Raw genomic sequence first — 24,838 nt, 5'->3', positions numbered from 1 at the left:
TACAGAGACTACGTGGATATAATATGTTTTAGAAAACCAGGACACATCAATTTTACATAAACACAACATACGTAAATTCAAGGATGCCGCCGCTACTGTGACAGTCTGTGTTAAGGCGAAAGCCTTTAATGCCTCATACTCGCGGCGTACGGCGTCTGGTCACACTATAGCTGTCAATCAAATGACTTCCACTCGACAAGAAAAAAAAAAGCATTGCGCTCGGCGGGATTCGAACCACCATCCTTCCGCTCCTGCCAATGAATATGTAGTTATCCTTGGGCAACATTACTATGGCGAAAGCCTTTAATGCTTCATACTCACAGCGTCCGGTCACACTATAGCTGCCAATCAAATGGCTTCCACTCGACAAGAAAAAAAATTCTTGTGCACGGCGGGATTCGAACCACCTACGCTACGATTACGCTACTTCCTGCCAAGCATATATAGATCTCCTTGGGTCACTAGTAACCAGTAGTCACGACTGCGGTGGTGTCGCACTGCGCATGCGCCGAGAGTGGCGCCATTGTCGCGTGATCTCTTTCGTCGTCAGACGCTCTTTGGCAGTCGACGCAGCCGGATGTCTCCTAAGCAGTCAAAGAGAAAAAAAAAATGAAAATTGGTTCTTAAAGAAATTAATGGCGCAGTATCTGTCTCACATGTCGGCGGACACCTGAACCGCGCCGTAAGGGAAGGGATAAAGGAGGGAGTGAAAGAAGAAAGGAAGAAAGAGGTGCCGTAGTGGAGAGTTCCGGAATAATTTCGACCACCTGGGGATATTTAACGTGCACTGACATCGCACAGCACACGGGCGCCTTAGAGTTTTGCCTCCATAAAAACGCAGTCGCCGCGGTCGGGTTCGAGCCCGGGAGCTCCGGATCAGTAGTCGAGCGCCCTAACCACTGAGCCACCGCGGCGGGTCCAGTCAAAGAGGCGCAGAAAGGCTTTCCCCTTGCGCACTTTAGCTCGTCAAAGTGCCCCTGACTTTTTATATGAAAGTTCATATTAACATCTCTGGTCGCACTCGTTATGCTAACATTTGACATTCAGACTTTCTATAAAAGCTTATTACTTGGAAGTTTCGTTTTTGGTTATTTTTCCTCTCAGTGAAGGCTCCACTTCAGTACATGCTGCTCGAGAAGGAGAAAGAGATAGGGGGAAAAAATGCCCCAACTAGCTGATGGGCCATTATACGCAAATAGTGGGAGAGATGAAATATTCGCAGTTAGAAATATGCTCTCTCCATTCTTGATAACTTCAGAGACAAGTTGAATCCTTCGTTTATACGTGATGGACGATACCTAACCGCGTTTGCGTCCCAAGGTTGCATGATTGTTTATGTTACGAAGGAGAGAAACCATAGTTGCTTCAACCACCTAGTGTCCCCAAGCTTGCACAGAAATCTCAACGCACCGGTGTTTCTGCGTTTCTCGCAGTATGCTAAAACTCAGTGGTGCAGAAGAAACTGCGAAATGAGAACTCCTGCCTTCACCTTCTCTCCAGTACGAGTGCAATAAATGTTTCATAATACAGCCTGCTGAGACAATCAAATCTACCACACTGTACGCCGAAGCTGTAGCGGCATCGCTTTCCATGGAGCCCCCCTTCAATACGACTATGCCACGCAGATCCTAGGACACGGGTGGGTCCAGTCCTCACAAGCTCAATATCATGGTGTCGCAGGACGCCTAATGCCTGCTTTGCAGGTTGCAGACACCTCTGCAGACTATCACATTCATCTACGCAAGATGGTAATGATATAAAGCTCCCGGAATATGAAGCGAATTGGGAATAATAAATGAAAGAAAAACCCAACAAAAATTACTGGCAAAACTAGGCTACCGCATAGTTAAAACATTCGGCTGTAGCCACCATGTTCTTTTCTCTCTCCACGACGAAATGCTTTCATTTTCTCCCCCTCGTTCTTGTCTTCTTTCTCTCTGCTCCTTCAGTTCTACCTTCTTCTCTTTTCTTCTCTCACTCTTGGCTTGGCTAACTTGGCTTTAAGGAAAACAACACGAGCCAAAAGAAGGCGCACACAGGAAGCTGGAAAGACGGCAGGATAGAGGCTGGGCTGCCAAATGTTTATCTAACAGATCGGGGCTCAAATATAAACAGGGCACTCAGCCACATAAACATCGCACAATCCCCAACCCACTCACCCATCCGTCGTGAACAAATATAACAATAATAATAATAAAAAATTACAAAGACTGCATTCATCTTCTATCTTGCGCGGTCATCTCACAGCTTCCGTCGCCTAATTCCAGTGCAGAAAATCTTGGCAGTGACAGATAATCATTGCAAAAGCAAACTCAATAACAATAAAACAATAAACACACTTTCAACGCCCAACAAACCAAACAACATCAAATAGAACTGAATTTCATTCTTCGAAAGAAAAGTGGCTGTTTCCTGTCAAGGACTTCTGATTATAAACAAATTCCATGATGGCAACTTCTTTACTTCGAAGGGCAACAGAGCAAACACTACAACATGCGTCGCCTTTCTTTGCAATCAGAAAGGCGTCAAGTACCCCACGTGCTACCTTAACGTGATTCCTGCCTATAATCCTGATACCATCAAGCACCGGCCACATTTCCACTTTTCGCCGTGAAGAGCAAATTCGACCCATAATAATTGGTTTTTTGGGGGAAAGGAAATGGCGCAGTATCTGTCTCATATATCGTAGGACACCTGAACCGCGCCGTAAGGGAAGGGATGAAGGAGGGAGTGAAAGGAGAAAGGAAGAGGTGCCGTAGTGGAGGGCTCCGCAATAATTTCGTCCACCTGGGGATCTTTAACGTGCACTGACATCGCACAGCACACGGGCGCCTTAGCGTTTTTCCTCCATAAAAACGCAGCCGCTGCCGTCGGGTTTGAACCCGGGAACTCCGGATCAGTAGCCGAGCGCCCTAACCACTGAGCCTCCGCGGCGGGGCAAATTCGACCCAGTTCCCTTTTTTAACGGTTTATGGTGCCCCCCTGCTTTGTCGTTGATACAACAGCCCGTTTGGCCCATATAGATCCCTCCACCCGTCAGTGGTATTTCGTACACAACACCAACCGCGAGAAGAGGCATGGTGAACCCTTTGTGGACTGTGCGCTTCGTGTTGTGTACGAAGTACCACTATCACTGACGTATGGAGCGGTCTATATAGGCCAATCGGGCCGTTGTATCAACGATAGATCACGGGGGACACCATAAACCGTTAGAAAAGGGAACTGGGTCGAATATGACGAAAAGCGCGAATATGTGCATGTTCGCGTTTCATTCCGGTCTGACTGCATATGACATTCTGTCCAGATCGCAGTCCGTTACGCACGTTACAATAAGGTTGCGGAGAGGGTAAGCTCTCACTGTCCCTACTATGTGGAGCAGTTAAGCAGCTGCGGCGCCGTTTAAAAAATAATTACGGAGACACTGGCTGGAGGTATACTTCTCTCTGAATAGGCCCCAAAAACGTATTTCTATCAATAAATGCGGTATCGCATCCCTAGCTCCTCTGCCAGGCACAAGTACATGGCATCCTTTGCTTTGCGCGCATTACAAAAGCTGCACATTGTTGTGTTCCATGAAACGCGTCGTAAGACTAAATAAAATTTCAGGGGGCACTTTGTTGACCTAAAGTGCGGTGAGGCGAAAGCCTTTAGCGCGGTGTTGCTGCTTGTGTCACTGATGTGTGGTTAAGATGCTCTTTAAGTACACAACAGTTTGTGAATCTTAAATGCTGGAGACACTGGAGGGCGTTTGGGAGGCATTCAGCTGATTCGACGCCTTTCCGCAAACACTCTCCAGCGTCTATAGACAAGAACTACATATGCGTTGGCAGGAAGTTGCGTGGTCGTTAGCACGCTCGGCTGCGGAAAGAAGGGATGGTGGTTCGAATACGACCTTGTACGAAGATTTTTTTCTTATCGAGTTGCTGGATGTAACGGACGGCGGACAGATCCATGGTCGCGAGTATGAGCCATTCAAGGCTTTGCTTTAATTTACAGTTTCCAGTGTCCATTTCCCTTGTACCCACTCTCCTGCAGTGCCCGCTACACCCACGTCCGCGCATAGATGCCCGGACGGGAAGGCAAAAAAAAAGAGAAAAAAAGCGCTGATCTAGAGCGACACGATTCGTTTTGTCTGTACTTCATCTGGATGACGTCATCGGGACGAAAGCAACAGGCAGTGGGAAAGCGAACGAACAAACCCACGAATACGGTCCGGTTAGTCGTTTTTAGCCGTGGTGCCGGCGCGTCCACTCGTGCCAAGCCAAACTGACCATTCTCCGTCAGTCCTTCGCAAAACCACCGCACTGTTTTTTTTTTTTTCCTAGACAAGATTAGAGCGGACAAATGTCACCAGGCGCGTCAGACGTGCCGTCGTGCTCCATCATTCGTTGACGTCGGCTCCGCTCCACGAGTACGACGGGGGCGAGGGGCACGTTCATGGGAGTAAACGGCATCGTGGGAGTGTTTCTGCTGCGACCAACGAGATGTCATCTGCCAAAGAACTACACCATCGGGAACCGTGATCAGTGGCGGAGGACCAAATGAAGAGAAGACGAAGTGAAACATTACGAAGTACGGCCCCTGGATGACAACAACAACAACCATAATAATAATAATACTTTACTGCGCCAAATGTTAAAAAAAAAGTACAAAAAATCCGGCCTGTTAAGCCTCATAGGGCTTGAGTGGCAGAGCCCGACAGGCATCTTTCAGCTCTCCTACTATCTGCACGTGGTAGCGACTGTGGCTCGGCTTGAGCCAGTGGGCAGGCCTGTGCACTTTCCTTTTCTTTCTTCCTGACAACAGACAGACAGACAGACAGACAGACAGACAGACAGACAGACAGACAGACAGACAGACAGACAGACAGACAGACAGACAGACAGACAGACGGACGGACGGACGGACGGACGGACGGACGGACGGACGGACGGACGGACGGACGGACGGACGGACGGACGGACGGACGGACAGACAGACAGACAGACAGACAGACAGACAGACAGACAGACAGACAGACAGACAGACAGACAGACAGACAGACAGACAGACAGACAGACAGACAGACAGACAGACAGACAGACAGACAGACAGACAGACAGACAGACAGACAGACAGACAGACAGACAGACAGACAGACAGACAGACAGACAGACAGACAGACAGACAGACAGACAGACAGACAGACAGACAGACAGACAGACAGACAGACAGACAGACAGACAGACAGCAGAACCGCGCAAACATACCCACAGGCATAAGCGCACATTAAAAATTACAGAATATCAAATTATTACAGAGGCAAAATAAAAATAGACAGGAAACCAAAATGGCATAAAAATACCTGAAATCCGTGCAAAAAATACAGCAGTTACAAGTGAAATCATGATTTACTTGACAGGCGGTAAAGCATATGTACAACGTCGAAAACCACTAATTAGTGTATCGCAGCATCTTTTTTAGTTTATATTTAGTTTTGCCCGGCGAACACTTAGAGGTAACCTGTTAAACTAAAAGGGAACGTAATAATCTCTTACTCGCTTTCCGTATCTTGTGGACCGTCGGGGAATACAAAAAAGGTTCCTTCGATCGAAGAGACCGTGTGGGAGCATACGGAATCATATAGTTACTGCACCAAAAATGTTTCAGGACAATCGTTCTACAAGAGCACACATGTATTTATTTATATGCTTACAGTGCACGCGTGGCTACATAGATAGGAAGCTAGATTATCCGGATATCCACGTTCACTTGAAAGAAAGAAATAAGATTAGGAAAACGAGAAAAATTAACACTGGAGCCTCGAGAAAGAACCCGGGCTTTTTTGGGAGCCCACCTTACCCCAATAACAACACTATGGGTCCAAGGCCCCCTTTATAAAAAATGGAGCTCCCATTTATTTTCACAAGAGTACACTGTAAGTGCGACCGCGTGTTTGCCAAGCTAGGTTATCCATCCTATCCAAGTTAACTCGGAATATCAACAACATGAAGTAGTAGTAGACGAGCAAGATAGCCACTAACAGTTCGAGGACTTTTATGGGAGCTTCTTTAATAGAAGCGTCACGCAGAGAGTGCCGAAAACGCCCTACTCTATAAAATTATTCTTTCTGCTTCTCTCTTTCTAATACAATTGGAAAATTCAGGTGATTTACCAGCAAGCTTTCTTTTCATCGAGCCGGTGAGAGAGAGCAAAGGGGTCTTTCCCGCAACATTTTGCGCATTTTGATCGGCATAGCTTCACTATCTTGGTCATACATAATTGCGCTTTTGAAATGACTTGGAACGACACAGGAACGACACAAACACTGGAGCGCATAGTGTCATCTGAAGTTGTATAGCGGTGTGCACCCATATATAAGCTTTACAAGTCAAAAACAAATCCCAAACAACGCAGTTAAAGCAGCAACTTTGCAATCATATCAACAAGCTTCAACAGCACACTTTGTCCCAACAGATCCGTTTTTTCTTTGTTTTTACTTTTCCAAGAATTGCTTTTCTTGTTTGGAAAGCAAAACTGATGGGTCACTTGCACAAGTCCCTTGTTTTCCCGATTCCATGCAGTAAGCTTCCCACAGCTCCCTGATTGTCTTATCTCTGGATTTCAGCAGGACTGTAGTCTGTTGGAAATCAGGTTTGCAGCTCTGGCACCTGACGCAATGCGCCGCCAGATTACCAGGTGAGTTAATCTGGCCACACTCACTCAATTTCCTCATCCCTTTCCCCACACCTGCAACACTTGGCCTGCTTCCGGCAGGCCCGGCGATCAGCTGGCCATAGTAAGCCAGGTCCGAAACATAATCATCGCAGCCTATCTGACGGGCTCTAAATAAAGCTCTCTTCTGATCGCCGCTTTGCAATCTGACGAAATACAGTGCACACTGCGCCAGGTGCATTGAAGGCTTCTATTTCGACTCAGCACTCTGTCTTTGCTTTCCGGTCCCCTTTCAGCCTTATTCGTATATGACTATTTTTCATCACGTGATGCTGAACGCTGGAGGGATGAATAGCTGAGATTATGTGCTGATCTGTGATCTCCTGATCTCCAGAGTCCGGAGTCTCGTAGAAGGATACTATCACATCTCAAAGATAGCAATAGTGTCCTCGTCGGCACCACTGCTCATAGCCTATCCACAGCTCCATCTCGATTTCGAGGTGAGCGCACAAGCTGGCTCCAGGTGCAGGCGATGCGCCGCTGTTCCATCGAAGGTTCATGTAATCATGCATTAGCCCGCCAACTCTTCCGCCCGCGTAACCTCGCAAGCGCATGCCCCGTGCCAGCACTTTTCCCGCGCACCAGCATCAGCGCTGAATGAGAGCACCAGCGATAGCAACCGCTGTCGCAATGCCTGCCTCCGCGAGCACAGGGACAGGGCCTGCAAATAAGCCGCGCTCGCCCCGATCTCCAGGCGTAAGCGGATATCCCCCCCGCCGCGAGGGCCGTATGTGTTTTGCCGCCTGTGCTGCTGCTGCTGCTGCCCGGTTCGTCGTGCCGGCCCAGTCCCTTCCACACTAGCGCGCGCAACGAGAACGGAAATTGGCGTCACCGTGTGGCGCTGCGGCCGCTGCTCCGGGCGCGACGCACGTGAGTGCAGCGACGACACTTCAATGCTGGGCGATGGCCGCGCGCCGGTGTTGTTGCTGCGTCAGCGCTCTCTTCCCCGCAGACGGCCGTCGCCTTGGCGGCTCCGTCCGGCCAGACGACGCCCAGCTGCCCGCGGCGCAAGGAACGTCGGGAAGGGGTTCACATAAGCGGGAACGATGTTCTTGTCTGCGTTGGACGTGCTCTGATTTACGTTGTTCTCAGCCTCTTTCTGACTTTTTTTTTTCACTTTTACTGATGAGGCTGCCGCGGTGGCTCAATGGTTATGAAGCTCGGCTGCCGACCCGAAAGACGCGGGTTCGATCCTGGCCGCGGCGGTCGAATTTCGATGGAGGCGAAATTCCAGAGGCCCGTGCACTGTGCGATGTCAGTGCAGGTTAAAGAACCCCAGGTGGTCGAAATTTCCGGAGCCCGTCACTACGGCGTACCTCATAGCCTGAGTCGTTTGGGGCGTTAAACCCTTATAAACCAAACTAAACCAAACCAATCTTTTCCTTATGCACAGTCAGTCTCAGGGTGCAATCACCCCATGGAAAATTCATGTACAAGTCTTGGAACGAGAATTTAGTGCAGAAGGAGCTGGGGGACGGGTGAACGTTGGGAAGGGGAGGGGGGGGGGCATGTTTAGAATGCATTTAATTAGTTTTAATTGGAGAGTAATTACTTATTACCATTCACCTGGGCGTGGTCATATAGGCAACGGAGGAAAACTCTACATCTTTTTCAGAAGCTTCGCAGCTGAATCAAAATTCTTCTTTGTCCGGGGATCGAACCCGGGAGAATCGCCTGTCCAGGGAACTTGCGCTATCAACTAAATTAATTAGAGCGGCTAGCGGATGGTAGGGCAGTTTTCACTTTGGGGCCTCTTATTTAATACGTGCCTGTTCACCGCTAATATATGTTCTACGCTGAATAAAGTTGAACCACTAAGTAGCATTCCTAGCAGGCCATCGATTGCTATATCTAGCGCGTCATAAATAATCAACAGAAGATCTCCATCTTCATAATATAACACTGCTGTTTCTTTCCAGTGAACTGCAGCAGCGCTGTACTAATGAGCCGCCGCACAGCGCCTCTTTCCTCTCCGCCTTTCTCTTCTATCTTTCTTTGTTCTTTTCTTTGTGTGTGTGTATATGCAACCATTCCCCGACACGCGCTTAACCAGGCATCACCGACAACGAAGAAGCGTGGTGTCGCGTATCATTGCCATCCGCCGCCCTCATTCCTCCGCGTTCTCTTTTTCATTGTCTTCTTTCTTTCTCTCTTTTTTTTTTTCTCGTGCTATCCCCCTCCTCCTCCGGCTACATCTGCGGTGACCGCGTAACGCAAAGCGGTTACCCATCCGCGCGTCCGCTCGGCGCAATGAACCGTGTGACAAGCCGGCCGCTGCGCGCAATGCGAACTGCTGGCACCGCGTCAGCAGCGCATACGCGCAGTAACGGGCGTATACACCGTCGTTGCTTGTTTGTTTGTTTCCTTTGTTCTCACGTTTGCAGCGCCGTTTTGTTTTGACGTGCATTTAGGTGGGCGTGAAAAGCTGGCGAAGTCAACAAACCTACCCCTCGAGCAGATTCGTACTTTACGATAAATCCGTTGTCCAGGTGGAAATCATCATATGATGTATGCTACGCCGGTTGAAGGACAAAAGACTCCCCTTTAGTTGTCCTCTTGACACTGTCCTGCGGCATGCATGCATAATTCATGTGTCGTACACGTACGCAAACATGCGTAAAGTACGGTATCAATGGCACAAACCAAAACATCGTACTGGTTGGCAGTTTAGCAACTGCAAAGTAATGCAGCGGCGCCAGTTTTTACAAGTACCGCCTTGGTCAAAAGTCTTAAGGCCACAGCGTTCAGCTGCAGCGAAATGAATGTTCCTAGAATGCTCCGTATAGCGGATCATTCACAACACAAGACAAGCAGGAAGCTTCTCTGCCGCAAGAAGAAACCTTCTGCTAGCATTTCAAGGTCATTCGGCCTTTAATAGTGCCGCAGTGGCTCTGTTATGGGGCTGATGCGAAAAGCCTTTGGCGTTAAGACTTTTGACCAAGACTACTTCCAAGAAAGCCTTCCTGCCACGCTTGAATGGCCGTGTGTTTTAGAGGCTTTAAGGCGAAAACCTTTAATGGCTCATACTCGCGGCCATGGATATGTCCGGCGTCCGTTACATCCAGCAACTCTATAAGAAAAAAATCCTTGTGCACGGTGGGATTCGAACCACCACCCTACGCTACTTCTTTTTTCTTCTTTACTCCTTCCAACGTATATGTAGTTCTCCTTGTCTAGGGCGCTGGATAGCTCGTCCGGAAAGGCGTCGAATCAGGATGGATGGATGGATGGATGGATACGGCTGAACCCTTTACATCGGGCGGTGGCTCAAGCCACCTAGCCATGTCTTGTGAAATTTTACTCCTGTCTTGCTTTTAGCCACCAATCAGATAACCTTCGCTTGGTTACTTCTAACCTCTTAAAATCCACTTTCCCTTCACTATCCCTAAACCCCAATGCCTTGGGTAAGTCAGCCCCGCTGCCTTCCACTGTAGGGTGAAGCCCTTTACAGAAAAGTATCAAGTGTTCAGCCGTTTCCTCCTCCTCTCCGCACGCAATGCACAAAGTGTCTATCTCCTGGTACCTGACTCTATACGTCTTAGTCCGCAAAACTCCAGTCCTGGCTTCAAACAACAAAGAACTTCCCCTACAATTATCATAGATATTTTCTTTGACAATTTCCTGAGGCGGATGCCTCACAAACGCCCTCCAGTGTCTCCAGCATTTAAGATTCACAAACAATTGTGTGCTTATTCAGCATCTTAACCACACATCAGAGACACAAGTAGCAACACAGCGCTAAAGGCTTTCGCCTCACCGCACTTTAGGTCAACAAAGTGCCCCCCTGAATTTTTGAAGACGCTAACAAGAACTAGCTCTGTGCAGAGTTATGTAATCAAAACGAGTCAAGCTTCAATTAACAGTTTATCATCAAAAAACGGCGTACTGAAAAATGTATATATATTGAATGGGTCAGCTGATAGGATTATGGCACATTTGACTTGGCATTATAGGGTTAACGTCCCAAACCGACTCAGGCTTTCAGGGACACCGTAGTGGAGGGCTCTGAATAATCTCGACTACCCGGGGTTCTTAACGTGCACTGACACCGCAGTACACGGTCCTCTACCATAGCGCTTCGCGTTCATCGAAATGCGACCGCCGCGGACGGGATCGAACCAGCGAGTTTCGTGTACTTTGCGATGTTAGGTAACGTCAATGAACCTCAGGTGGTAAAACTTATCAGGAGCCCTTCACTAAGGCGTTCCTCAAAGCCTGAGTCGTTTTGGGAAGTTAATTCTACGAACCCAAACCAAATGTGCCATAATCCTATTAGCTGACCATTTCAAACCTACACAAATTTTTCAATAGGGCGTTACTGGCCAATATCATCATTAACTTCGCGCTTTTTCCTTCCTGGCTGGCTTCTTGACCCACGCATATACGAGCAGCTGCTTGCAAGAAGCATTTAAAGCTAGCGTTTGGGTTGTAGCAGACGCCTGCTACAGGCTATAAGCTACAATCTACACTACAAGCTATAATCTGCTACAAGCTAGCAGAGTGGAAGAGCCGGTAATAATTTGCGGAAAAGGCACTTGCTCAGTAAGCATGGTCGGATGATCTTTCCGCGCATGCACATGGTACCGCCCATTCTTCCGCCTGTACCTTTAGCGGTTTTCTCACAATAAACCAGCTGGAAGTAGCACTCGTCCGTGTTAGTTTCTTTCTGTGCCCGTGTCGTTCCTGCGCTTCAGAACATGACATACCTGCACTGCACCAATTAGCCCGATCTGCAACCATTCAGCCACAGCCTCAAAACGCAGCGGTCGGGTCTGCTCGATGTAAGTACAACCGGCGGCAAAATAAGTCGGGGCATGCGACAAACGGCCAGAATCAGATAAAACTGCATCACCGCGCCGTCTAACGTTGCACTTCTGGTGTCGAGACATCGCAGTACGCGTGCGCGTCCTTTCATGCTCGCAGCCGTATCTTTTTTCTCTCCTGCAGTGAACTAGCTGATTGCATGCAGCGTTTGGCGGTAGGGGTCGTTTTCTTTATTCAGAGCGTAACGCTCGCAGTTCGGTGGGCGCACGTCAAAGTGCGAGCGTGAGGTAGCGAATAAAGAGAGCGGCCCCTACCGCCGAACGCTGCATGATATCAGCTAGTCCACTGCAGGCGACAAAAAAGATACGGCTGCGAGCATGAAAGGACGCGCACGCGCACTGCGATGTCTCGACACCATAAGTGCAACGTCAGACGCCTCGGCGATGCAGTTTTATCGGACTCTGGCCGCCTGTCGCATGCCCCAACTTATTTTGCCTCCGGTTCTACGCACAAGGGGCGGTGAACAGACAACCGATTTTGAACGAGTCACAGACTTTAATATACACATATGTGTCACGGGAAATAATTATTGCGAATTGCTACGAAATCGAAGTTAGACACTAAAGCGCAGCGCTGAAAGCCTCGCGCCCGAGCAGCGCCTCCCGAGCCTCGCGGACTATCCTGCGTCGTTCAAATCCAGCGCGCAGGTTACCAGGTCACGTGGCAGGAAAAAGCTCCACCCCCTGTATCCTGATTGGAGTCCGAACTACTATATGAACTACATCCGAACTATAGTATATCCAAGCCTCCAAGCCAAGCTTTCGCACCCGCGTGTAGAGAAAGGAAAGGCTGGACGCGCGAAACAAATGCTTCTGCTTGTCCTTTGAAAAAGCAGTTACATGGACCTCGCGTAGCTAGGGTGCCTCAATGCTAGCGCCGCCGTTCACTGAGCACCCTACGCGTAGCAGATATGTGCTGCCCTCTTGTGACATCCAAAGCGTTTGCGTAGACTCAGAGACTCTTTAAGGTTTTCGGAGGCTATGTACCCGTCATCTTATCAATAATGGCAAGATTGTGAAATTTATTACATTTTAGTCGCTTTATAATGCATGCATTCACCAATACTTTTATTTTAAAAACCATTTTACGACTCCTAAATAATTGTTAGTTTTAAAGTTTACCACTATGAGCGCAGTCTACCTAACCATTACGACACTATCATACGCTAAAAAAACTATTATAAAGTAATGTCGATAATATCTGCTTGTACAATGTTTATGTTTCGTTTATTTTTATTCTCACAGTTGTTTGCCGAACAAATTTAAGTGAAAAATGCTTTGACATTGGTATGCAGCGCTAGGGAAGTGCAGCGGTAGCATATATAACCACGCTAAAAACTTTCAGTTTTGGTGTAGTGCAAAGCCTAACGTGTAATTAGGAATCGTAAGAGAATACAAGCCGGCGCCTGAAGCCAGTGAAATGTAACTGTTTCGTCGTTTCGCCTCGGACGCATGCATCGTTTTTCGTATTTATCGGAGTGCGCATTGAATCGCATAAACATCGGTCGTTCTTGTTCGCATTAACGTCAACATGAGCGGGGAGTTGACGATTAGGCAGGCGCTAAAGGAACGTTCTCAGAAAAGGCGGGCACTCTTGGCCCAGCAACTCGGCGCCGGTACAGCGAGAAACTTAAGTCAAATTCTCGGCAATGCCAACGAGAGGCAGCAGCTTGCTCACGACGAGTCGAAAGGTGCTCAACAGGGAGCCGATTCTTCTAAAGACTCCAAGGTGGCCAAGCTCGAGAGCGAAGCGTCGCGTTCCCCGACGCATTCTGCCGACGACGACCCTTACGGTGAGGATAAAGTTTACACGTATCGTGATTCTAGCACGTTTCTCAAAGGTACCCAGAGTGCCAATCCTCACAACGATTACTGCCAGCACTTCGTGGACACCGGCCAGCGGCCGCAGAACTTCATTCGCGACGTCGGTTTGGCCGATCGCTTCGAAGAGTACCCAAAGCTCAAGGAGCTCATCAGACTAAAGGATGAGCTTATACGCGACACCGCTACGCCTCCCATGTACCTCAAGTGCGACCTCGAGGCGTTCGACTTCCGCAGTTTGAAGTGCAAGTTTGACGTGATCCTGGTTGAGCCCCCGCTCGAGGAGTACCAGCGTACCTGCGGCGTTTCTCACACCAAGTTTTGGAGCTGGGAAGAGATCATGCGGCTAGAAATTGAGGAAGTTGCCGCGTCGCGTTCCTTCCTCTTCCTCTGGTGCGGTTCCTCGGACGGCTTGGACCTGGGCCGACAGTGCCTGCGCAAGTGGGGCTTCCGCCGGTGCGAGGACATTTGCTGGATCAAGACTAACATCAAGAACCCTGTTCACCTGAAGAACCTGGAGCCTCGCGCCGTGTTCCAGCGGACCAAGGAGCACTGTCTGATGGGTATTAAGGGCACCGTGCGGCGCAGCACAGACGGCGACTTCATCCACGCCAACATCGACATCGATCTCATCATCTCGGAAGAGCCCGAATTCGGCGGAATCGAGAAGCCCGAAGAGATTTTCCACATCATCGAGCACTTCTGCCTGGGCAGGCGACGTCTGCACGTCTTCGGAAGGGACGTGACCATCCGACCGGGCTGGTTGACCATCGGCCCCGAGTTGACCAACAGCAACTTCAGCAGCGAGGCATACAATGCGCACTTCAACAAAGGACCAAATGATTACCTTACCGGTTGCACGGAGCGCATCGAAATCCTGAGGCCCAAGTCGCCGCCCCCTAAAGGCGGTAAAAATGCCGGTGGGCCGCCCGGGATGTCCAGAGGTGGCCGCCGTGGCAGAGGAGCTCCCAGAGGCCGCTGACAATGAGCCACAGCATTGCCGATGTTCAAGGCAGTGCACATTTAATGCTCTACGCAAAGACGCCCAGGCTACAACGAGGCGATTTTGTGGGCTGAGAGATTGAAGATTTCCTTGGGAATGCTATGTGCACAATCAGGAGCAGTCTCCTTGCGCATGTCATGTCTCAATTTTAAATGCAGCAGAGTCCGAGTTCTCTGTGAACATTGAAGATCCAGCAACTTTTTGCTGTGTACAAACTGAAACCTCCATTTTTTTTTTTTTAGCAGCAGAATCCCTGTATCAGCTGCTGTGCATGTAATCCAGCTGTTAAAAATCGTGATCATAGCCACCTGTTGTCATGTCTAAAATCGTGATCATAGCCACCTGCTGTCATGAGAATTGTGTGTTTTATTATGGCCATCATTTCCATGCCAACGTATAATGTGATGTGATGTATGGTGTGCACAATCTTTTATATGTACAATTGTCTTTTTGATTGAATGACAAGAAATGGAATAGTTTAGTTTGTGAGCATGCATCATGCTGTTCTCTTATGCTTTGTTTTAATCTGAATGCCACATTAAGTTTGTGAGACCTCTTATCTGCAACATTGTCCTGACCTGCTGTGCCACCTGGAAATGAGACCAATCTCGTCGGTCATTCCTTTAGGGACAGTGCATCGAACTTAATGACTGTGTGTTTGCAAGATACTTCTGTACAACTGCTCTGCAGTATTTCTTTTATAAAAATGTGTACATAAAACAAAAGACAGAAGTGGATTTGTATCTTTTATTTTACAGTTGCATGTGCTTGTATACTCAATTTTCATGGGTGCAATTGCAGATGCCCCAGCCCCTCAGCTTTGTCATTCAGCACCAGACATAAACCAAAATATACACATCTGTACAAAAAAGGCAAACATGGAAACGGTTTCACGTCAAACACTAACAAGACATGATTGCCCATCGACTGCTCATCCGAAGCCATGTATACCTCCATAACAAATCCCACCTTCTATTCACACAGCTTCCACGAACCATGAAAAAGCGGAAAATGAAAATTGCACAACACAAGACATGATCTGGTCACCTGTGATCAGCAGACCATCGCATACTGTAGAAAATGTGCTTTCTCGTACATGCAACGTGAAAAAGGATTATCACATGTTTATCTTGTAAGAAGAGTGTAGGTATCACAGTCTCTGATGGCAACGCATCAGTGTGTGCAATGCTTTCACGCATACCCAGCTTTTCAACATAGACATAAAGCATACTTAAACTGCACACACAAGTACACAGAAAAGGGAGAACCAGACTCATTTCTTCAGCATTTCAGCCTATGTGTGCATTTTACTCTGTGTCCCCAACAACTAGCTCCATCTCCTGTCTGAACAAAGATTTGTGCGACTGATTATCAGGACTAGGCAAAGCATGCCCTGAACATGCATAACTAGTGAAGATAAAAGAACGCACCAACAAGTGACAGCATGTTACCCAAAGCAGTCAGCAGGCAATGTCAGTAACAACATAGGCTCTGCAAAGAGCAGTTTGCAAGGCGGACCACACAATTCCTCACTGGCACTTGCTTCACCGTGTAGAAAACCATGCCAAGTCATTATAATGCGAGCACCAATAGCCACCTAATTGCTCCTTTATATATGGTGAGAATTTCTCACAGCCTTAAGGTGTTTTGATGCATTTAGGCACCAAACTATGGCAACGAGCTTGTGAAGTCAGTCACTGTAATGTCAAAAGTTCTTGGCTTGACGTAGTGTTCTGAAGCAAGCGCAGGTATGTCTCGCTGATGGCTCTGTCTTGGTAATGATCACAAGAGAAGGTAGTGTTACAGCACGGCATTATGAAAACAATCCACACCGTAACAAAATAACAATCTTGACACACCCAACAGAGATTATGATATGAACACCAGAGGACAGCACATGAAGCAAACAGATTTGTACCCTTCAAATGAGCATTTTTCACAGCACAAGCATCAATGAATGAAAATAGAAAACATGGTGGAATGTGTTTGGAGAACAAACCACACACTCAGTATATATATTAGTTGCCTGGAGATCTCCGAGGTAACGGAGCCAACACTGGCTCGCCAAGGCGCAGTTTCCAACCACAGGGGCATCACTAGAGAATCACGGGCTGCCAGCAACTGAGATGTTATCTACGTACTGTGCAAAAATGATCCGAGACAAAGTTTGAAGTCATTAAGCGGAAAAATACTAGTACGACTAACGCTGGCAATCCACTTTATATCACTGACATCTAGGTAGTATTACGCAATTCTAATCTGAATCAAAAAACTCTACAGCTAAAGTGCAACCACAGGAAGCAACTATGTTACAAGTTGTTCCCACAATCGCCAACAAAAACAATTCAACAGCGGCTAAGGACAAAATTACGTCGCCACTCTTCAGGAACAAGTCAACGAACTACAGAAACGTTTCGACAAATTAAATTCCACCAGTACATCTGCTAATTCTTAACGATACAACTGCTAACAGGCACCAACAGCAGCTGTTGACAAATTCTTCTCTACAAAAGCATCTCCTAGCTAAAATTCTGTTTCCATCACTGCGCAACAAGTGCAGGAGTTGTGCAAGAAAAGGAAAAAAAACTAATGCTTCTTCAAACCCAAAATGTAGCACAAGACATCAGCTAACTTTTGTGCTAACAGTAGTGATGTGTGAACCTGGCCCCCCTGATACTGGCTTCAACAAGTGAACATGGATGCGAAAGCATCCACAAAGGGAGGTGATGAAATAACTTTGTCAATGACAAACGGAAGATGAAAGACGCAAAAGCGAGGTCGCGGTGAGAGGTGACAGGACAGTGGCTTGGAAAGCCATTGCAGTTATGATGCACCGATTCCATCCACTCCGCTTGCTCACTGGCATGTGCAGAAGCAGCGGTGTGGCTGTTGTTCATCCCGCTCTTCAATACCATGTGCATACAACTTGAGCAACTGGCGATGAGACCTGGAAAAGGCATTGCAAAGAAAAGCCAGGATTTAACTCAACAAAGAACATCCTACTGGTTTGCCGGAGAAAAAAAATTCACAACCGCACATTCTTTTTCTTTTCTATGTACCGTGCTTATAGCCTGTCTCGGCTTTTGCAATTTTAACTGATAAGCATTGCTTTTCAAGAGATACACAGTCGTCACTATTGCACAATGGATGCACAGCTTCAGGAGATAAAACTGCTATAGCAAGAGTAGCTGACGTCTGAAACAAAAAAAAGCACGGGGAAATACATGATGAGCTACCAACAAGCCCAAACTACCATTCTACGAAGAAATACCTCTGTCATTGTTTAAGAAGAAAATTAACTGAATTTTCTTTAACAAAATAAAACTGTGAAAATATTTTTCTATGCTTTCTTTAGTTCCAAAGACTGTAAGCTTTGGTATCTATACTGGCCAGCCCCTCGTCTCCCCTATTTTTGTTTGCTTTGCGCAGCAAGAAAACATGAAAACATGGTGGAATGTGTTTGGAGAACAAACCACACACTCAATATATACTAGTTGCCTGGAGATCTAGGAAACGCAGCCGACACTGGCTCATGCCTCGAAGCTAGAGTAAAGCAATCTTAGATACACCCAAGTAAGAGTAATGCTCAAACATGCCAAGGAAGTCCACTAATTTAAGTCTAAAATATAGGTGCACCACACATTTGCAAAAAATCCAGACTCTGGTACTAGATTTAAGAAACACTAATGATATCCCTTGATACTTTTCTGTGTAAAGCTTGACAACAAACTCAAGTGCTCATTTAAGGCTTGGTGTTTACTATAAACTGTCAAGCTTTGAATTGAAAACAGATACAAAAACCACAAAAAAGGCCGTAGTGGAGTACTCTTGATGAAATGCAAGCGCCAAATTCTTCAACACCAAAATATCATGCAGCACCTGTTTCTTACATTTCTATTTCTCTTTAATCCAGCCATGGCGGTGGCGAGTAAATTCAAAAGCGGCAAGATCTTGCCAGGTAGTCCTCGCCGCAAGCATGTTGAAACTAGCAAGCCATATGATGCATGAATACTGTGTTTAATTTAGCAAATACATCTCAATGCGCCAAGACTACTGTGAGCTATAGTTGGATACAACTCAAGCCTGCAGTGAAAATCCACCCACATGACGGACTGCCGAAGAGAATTCCTCCATGACAAAAAGTAGACCTTTGTTAAACCTTTTCTTCTTACCTAAAAAGAAAATAATCACGAGACGAAATTTTCAGCTTAAGAGTTTTGATGCCACTGGCTTGTTTAATAGTCAAGCATTAAAAAGCTGATTTTGCTCACTGTCGTAATTGGTAAGTGGAGTAATGCAGGTCACCACGGACCACGGCCACTGTTACCAACTGCCGTTTTTTAAAACTGTATCCTACTATAGGAGGCATATTGCAGTGGAAGGCTCCTTATTAATTTGACCGCTCGCAGTTCCTTAATGTGCACTGAAATCTTCAAACGTGAGGGTCCTTACATTCTGCCTGCATCGAAATGCAGTGACTGCACCTGATATGAACCTATGCCCTTGTGCATATAAGCAGGTCTCCACAGCATCTAAGCCATGAGGCATTGTGAGGAAGTTGAGCTATTGAAGACAGCGCTTGAGCGAAAAATACCGCTAAAATATACTGCACTTATATCAATTGGTTCCTCCAGCCTGTTGAAGTTTCTTTAGAGCCACTACACATGCTTGGAGCGGGACAAAAGAAAACACACTGCCAAATGGGGGGATAACACCCTAAAGATGTTTTCCTGCAGAGCGCTCCCTCACAATAGGCAGCAAGGAACATTTGATTCTGATCCCTATGGCTCTCACCATGACAGGTGTGTTACAAGCCAATACTGATCACAAGAAAAAGCTGTTCTGCCTGGGCTATTCTCTTACAGTCTTCTTCAAGCTAAGCAGGAGTGACTCACCTGACAAGCAGTGCAGATTCTGTGAGCAGTTCCCCATCACACTGCCAAGAGCCAGTGTGCTTGACTGTGCCTTCGTCACTAGAATCTGGCGTCTTGGGCACAAACTCAAAGCAGCTTGTTCGGAAGCAGTGCACGAAAGGAAACTTGAACTGCAACAGAGGCGGTCCAACAAAACAGCATAAGGTAATAGCACCATATATTCTGGAAGGAGCTACACATTATGCTGAACGAATGCCTTCATGAAGGTTGGAGTTATTCCTCCAAACGTGAGGAAGCATTCTATGCAATAACTCTAACATGCTTTCACTGCGGGCACCATCACATTTAGCATAACTTGTAAGGAACTGCATGAAGCCAGCTTAAAAAGGATCTAACAACGCCTATGGTCGGATAGAACTCAAGAAGGAAGCGGCTTTTACCTGACAAAGGAGCCCCTTTCAGCTGATGGTATCGGCCGATTCTCATGGACCCGCTGCCGTGAAAATGCAATGAGCGGCGTAACAATTAAGCGAGGGGACTATCCCCAACAATGGGGGGAGGGGATTATCCCCTTTCATCTGCCACTACCTGCATTGTCATGCTAGCAGGCACATGAGAATCGGCTGAAGCCACTGACTGGAAGGGGGTCCTTTGACAGGAAAAAGCCGCTTTGCTCTTCAGTTGTATCAGACTATAGACCTTTCCAATAAGGGCTCCTTGGGCATCGCCACATTGCTTGCTGGGCTGTTGTGTTGTGGACCCCGCGCTAGTGCGGTGGAAGCGGCAGTGGAACCAGTCTGCAACAGCCCAGGGAGGGGGTATTTCGACATCCTCGTCGCCTGATGGAAAGGTCGATCGCAGGTTTGTTGTATACTTTGCTTGCCACAGACAGCTCAACAAAGCTACAAGAAGTGCAAAAGTGGAAAAATAGGAGCAGTCTGCTTATCATGGAGGAGTGCACCATAATTTGTACTTGGAAGACGCCACACAAAGCTCAAGAGTAGGAGACATGACTAAAGCAGCATGAGATTATGCACAAAAATAATTAACCTCATAACCGTCTGTCAGCCAAAACCTGAAAGCTAGACTCTGATATCACAACTTTGAGTGAATATATAGTCAACACTAGAGCCCCAACTGTAAAATCAATGTGGTTTAAATATAGGTTTCTGACCAAGTACGTCCAATGCAGAACGAGAAGTTTATTTTGACAAATCTCACTTATATTCCATTCAGGCACAAATTATTGGTGAAAGGGGGGCAGGACTGCTAAAATTTGCAGTGTTTATTGAGGAGCATGCAAAGATTATGCAGAGAAAATTTTCATCCTCCCAGATGCTTAATTATGCAGCCTCTGCGAAGACCTCATTCCTGCAGATTTGTGACTCCAAATTTGTGAACTTCTGGGTCTCAGTCACGTATACTGCTTTTTACTTACCCCTGTCATAAGAGCATAAACGAATCAGCACAGTTTAAGCATTTCAAATCACTCATCCATGCAAAATGAGCAAAAGAAATTCATACTGAATGCAGCCATGTCAAAGCTACTATAAAACACGGAGGTGACAACTTAAAAACGATTTTTTGCATTAATTTCACATGCCTACCTTAAAATGGTTGTGCATATTTTGCACTCAGCACTTTACTATATTGCCCACATTTCTGTAAATTGCACTCTCTATTGGGGATTAAACAATTTAGGATGTATGTACAAATGTACATGTGGTGCCTGAAAGGGGTATGAATTGTGACTACTTGTCAATGGGCTGCCCAAAAGTCTCTCTAAAATGCAGTCCTGCACAGACTCCATAGTTCCCACCACACGTTGCACTTAGCCCCCCACCCATCATCTCTTCGATCAGAAGTCTGGTTTGCGCTAGTTGGTCTCTGCTGATCTCGTATTGCACAAGAAAATTTAGTATATAAGATTGCTAGTGCATTATCACAGGATGATGGCTTTCCTCAAATCTGTGCATGATTGAATAAATAAAGATAGCTGGTAGCCTGCGCTTTTCCATGTCATCCATTTTTTTTGGTACCTACTGTGTTTTCCACGGCACAATAACGATCATCACTTCCTATCCTCTGCCACAGATTTGTGCAAACAGCGACGCGACACAACCCTCACTGCGACTTTTGGAAGTGTGCTACGCTTACAGGGCTGCACGTCTCCGAGTTGGCGAGGGCAACCAGAAACCTGAGGAAGTTGCGCCGTGAGCACTGCGAGACCAGGACGACGTCCATGAAACCATTGCCGAGATGTGCAGTCGGGGCCACACCAGCGGTGCTCCGCGCACACCGGTTGGCCATCAGGGCACAGCTCACCGACAGAAAGTGGCCCTGGATGCCCAGCCAGTCTGCACGAAAAACAAGGCAAATGCTCATTCCCACCTTCCACAAAAAAAAAAAAACATGCAAATAGTCACATTTGGAGTCATGTAACAGTTTTCATCCCACGCAGCACTACCATAAAATGAAAAAAAGAAAAAATTGGTTTTGAGAAAAGGAAAGATGCAATAATTGTCTCAGCTCTCAATGGGCACCTCAACCACACCAGAAGGGAGGGAAGGAATGAAGAAGGAGAGAAATGCTCCATGGTGGAGGGCTGTTGCATAATTTTGACCGCTTGGGGTTCTCAAACATGCACTGACATACCATAGCACAAGGCACGTTTTGAGTTTTGCCTCCATCCAAACACAACCGCCACGGGCGGGATTAAAGCTGCTTTCCTGGGCTCAGCACCTGAGTGACCTAGCCACCGCAGCTGGTCATTACCATGTGTGGGTACACTTCAATACTGCTAAAATTCTCAGCAAGTAAGGGAAAGAGAAGCAAGAAGTGCTGGGGTATAAGCACTATTGTGCAATTTTTGTAAGCAGTAAGATCCTATGAACAATCCTTGACAATGATAATTGTGCACACGTCGTCCAGAACAGCCTATTTCAGTCTCATTTACTGGTCATCCATAGTTCTTATTAGACACTACTTGTTGAATGGAGAAGCATGGAAAACCTTTCATCCAACAGAAATCACACTGCGATCAGTATTGTGCAGTTAGACAAATTATTGTGATTAGAACTGTTTATCAGTTATTTAACCTATTAAAGCTGAAATAAATCCCATTTGACAAAGTGATACAGTTCCCTTTTCTCGCAGTTCCATTTATATATCATAACCACTACTACTGTCTTCATATGCAACATTTCACTTCCATTTCACTTGGCTTCATGGCTTCCTTTTTCATCAAAAATGTACATGACCTTGTTAGGAAGAAATAACGTTTTAGCTAAGGTCTCCATAGTGGCGATCAATTTATATATCAGTTGTACTATATCATATTCATCAAAAATGTACATGACCTTGTTAGGAAGAAATAACGTTTTAGCTAAGGTCTCCAGAGTGGTGATCAATTTATATATCAGTTGTACTATATCATATGTCGATGTGCAAGCGAACTTACAGGGCTTATTTTCAGTGGCGTTGACGTCTGAACTGCTAAGAACCTGCAATGGGATGTCACCAGGCGCTGTATGGCACACTTCGCACCTGTGAAATGACGCAACACGGCAATGAACTACCAGCTGCCATTGGCATAACACATACACAAGCATGCAAAAGAACAGAAAGAGCTGTGTCACTTCCCCAAGAGCAAAGTAACGTCACCTGGAAATGGTTTCTTAGTCTTTACCATACCACAGGTAAAAGGTATAGACATAAGCAAGCTGAAGACCAGAAGCATATCAAGAACTCTGTAGTACACCAACATAGCAATTATTTCGGGATGAATTATGCAGTTAAGGTAACAAAAGTTCAACAGCAAAAGTGACACAAGTAATACCACGCCTGCAAAAAGAAAATGAGCATTATCCATTCCCCTACAAGGTGCTACGTGTAAGCAGTGGCATTCAGGATTATTCAGATCATGTAGAATGAATAATTTCTTCATGAAAAACAGCACTTTTGGCTATTTGATGCCTACCTAACATTCAGTTGTTGTGTAATGGTAAAAAAAACTAACACCTGGTAATTGTAAGTGGATAACACCAGCCGGTTCTCCCCCAGCAGTGAATTTAACTTACATAAAATAATAAAAACAAGTCACAAATATATAATATTTTCTGCAAGGCTCTTTATTTTACAAACACAAAACTGGGAAAAAAAACACCTTGGCACGTGTGAATTATTTTAATACATTACCGATTCTTACATTACACAAACAATCAGAGGTAGCATCGTGAGGATGACAGACAAACACGACTGGCAAAAACTTGCATTATTATTAATTTCAACAGGCAGTCTTGCAGTTACAGGTAATTAAGAACACGTACCATGCAACATTTAACATATGTTATTTTGACATCAAATAAACCACAAAGGCAGAAATCACAACAGGAACAAACGGAGAAAACTTCAGACCAGGTAGACTGCCGTGCTAGAACACTTAATTTTCGATTTTATGGCATGAAGACCGCTGTGTGGATATGTTAATGAACACCACCTGTATTTCTTCTCCAGCAGCTACGTTTTCTGCTTCCTTATTTTTGCATTTCAGTTACCTTGTTCATGTTTCATTTGACATTGACAGTACATATCAATTAGCCTGACAAAGCATTTTATTGGGTCATTACATGAACAATTTTTACGCATTCAGCCCAAATGTTTGATATGACAGGAACAGTACCCATAAGCCTGAGCATTTCAAATATAATCCAATGATGGTAGAAAGCCTGCTATGTGAATGAGAGATCTCACTATGTGCTGAGAAAAGTGCAGGCAAGCACTGTTTGATGGCGGTGCTTAATAATCTGTCATTCCATCCGCATAAGGATGCATTGGTCAATCTACCTGCCACAAGAATAGAATGTCTGTAGCGTCCATTTCCACTACTTTTCCAACACAGCAGCAAAGACAAGTAAATCTCCACTACTAGAAATCATTTCGCTGCTCTTGCAGATCATGGTTTATTGAAAAGTGTGCCCCTGGGAAAGGCAACTACTGAAGCTTTCGATTTCAACATAACATTTGTCAACAAGTCGAAGCCCTGGTGGCAAAAAACTATCAGGACACCTATTGCATATTATTGTATATTACTGTATATTGTATATTATATCATTATATATTATTGTAAGTTCTATATTACTGTGTATATTGTGTATTATTATCAACATCAGCTGGGCCAGAATTGTGGCACTCAAGCAGAGCAAGGGCACCTGTAACTTATATTGCACACTGTCCATAAAAGTCGAAATATATTTGATTTGCTGATTATGTACTGCATAAGCAAAAAGGTGAAGCAAACATTGGATTTTTGGACACCATAAACCAACCTTCCATGTTGTGTGCAGATGTCAGGCACTGAAGAAATAACTATTGCTGGCACCCTAGGGAAGCCCTGTAGACTGTTAATTGATTAACACTGTATTGCCCAGGAATTCTAAACGTTGGAAAAAAAGTCGAATTTCTAGGATTAATCACTGATGGCATCTACACTGCAGAAATCGAAACTAATTGGGAGATTTATTATGAAAAAGATGATTGCAGCATAAATAAATTTAGCTAATTTTGATGAACTTTGAGCATCTAAGGACATTAAATTAAAGCTA

At 46.0% G+C, this 24,838-nt stretch overlaps 3 protein-coding genes across 3 annotated transcripts in view; 1 reads left to right on the top strand and 2 right to left on the bottom strand.

Annotated features, from left to right (window-relative positions):
* Window positions 1-11,563, bottom strand: part of LOC144098828 (uncharacterized) — a 33,418-nt gene extending 21,855 nt beyond the window's left edge. Inside the window, exon 1 of the mRNA XM_077631723.1 lies at window positions 11,421-11,563. Coding sequence (XP_077487849.1) covers window positions 11,421-11,454 — 34 coding nt within the window. The 5' untranslated portion in view covers window positions 11,455-11,563. The remainder of the gene's footprint in view (window positions 1-11,420) is intronic.
* A 1,319-nt stretch (window positions 11,564-12,882) lies between these two features.
* Window positions 12,883-15,097, top strand: Mettl14 (methyltransferase like 14). The gene has a single exon (XM_077631721.1). It carries the CDS (start codon window positions 13,069-13,071, stop codon window positions 14,338-14,340), a length of 1,272 nt encoding a protein of 423 aa, XP_077487847.1. The 5' UTR covers window positions 12,883-13,068; the 3' UTR covers window positions 14,341-15,097.
* Cerk (Ceramide kinase) overlaps window positions 15,095-24,838 on the bottom strand; it is a 71,840-nt gene continuing 62,096 nt past the window's right edge. The window contains exons 8-11 of the mRNA XM_077631720.1: window positions 22,696-22,781; window positions 21,393-21,592; window positions 19,257-19,405; window positions 15,095-17,308 (exon numbers count right to left, since the gene is read on the bottom strand). Coding sequence (XP_077487846.1) covers window positions 17,218-17,308; window positions 19,257-19,405; window positions 21,393-21,592; window positions 22,696-22,781 — 526 coding nt within the window. The 3' untranslated portion in view covers window positions 15,095-17,217. The remainder of the gene's footprint in view (window positions 17,309-19,256; window positions 19,406-21,392; window positions 21,593-22,695; window positions 22,782-24,838) is intronic.

The sequence above is a fragment of the Amblyomma americanum genome, chromosome 7 (assembly GCF_052857255.1).
Source record: "Amblyomma americanum isolate KBUSLIRL-KWMA chromosome 7, ASM5285725v1, whole genome shotgun sequence".
Lineage (NCBI taxonomy): Eukaryota > Metazoa > Arthropoda > Arachnida > Ixodida > Ixodidae > Amblyomma > Amblyomma americanum.
The sequence above is the reverse complement of the archived record's forward strand: the minus strand, read 5'-3'. Positions and strand labels throughout refer to the sequence as shown.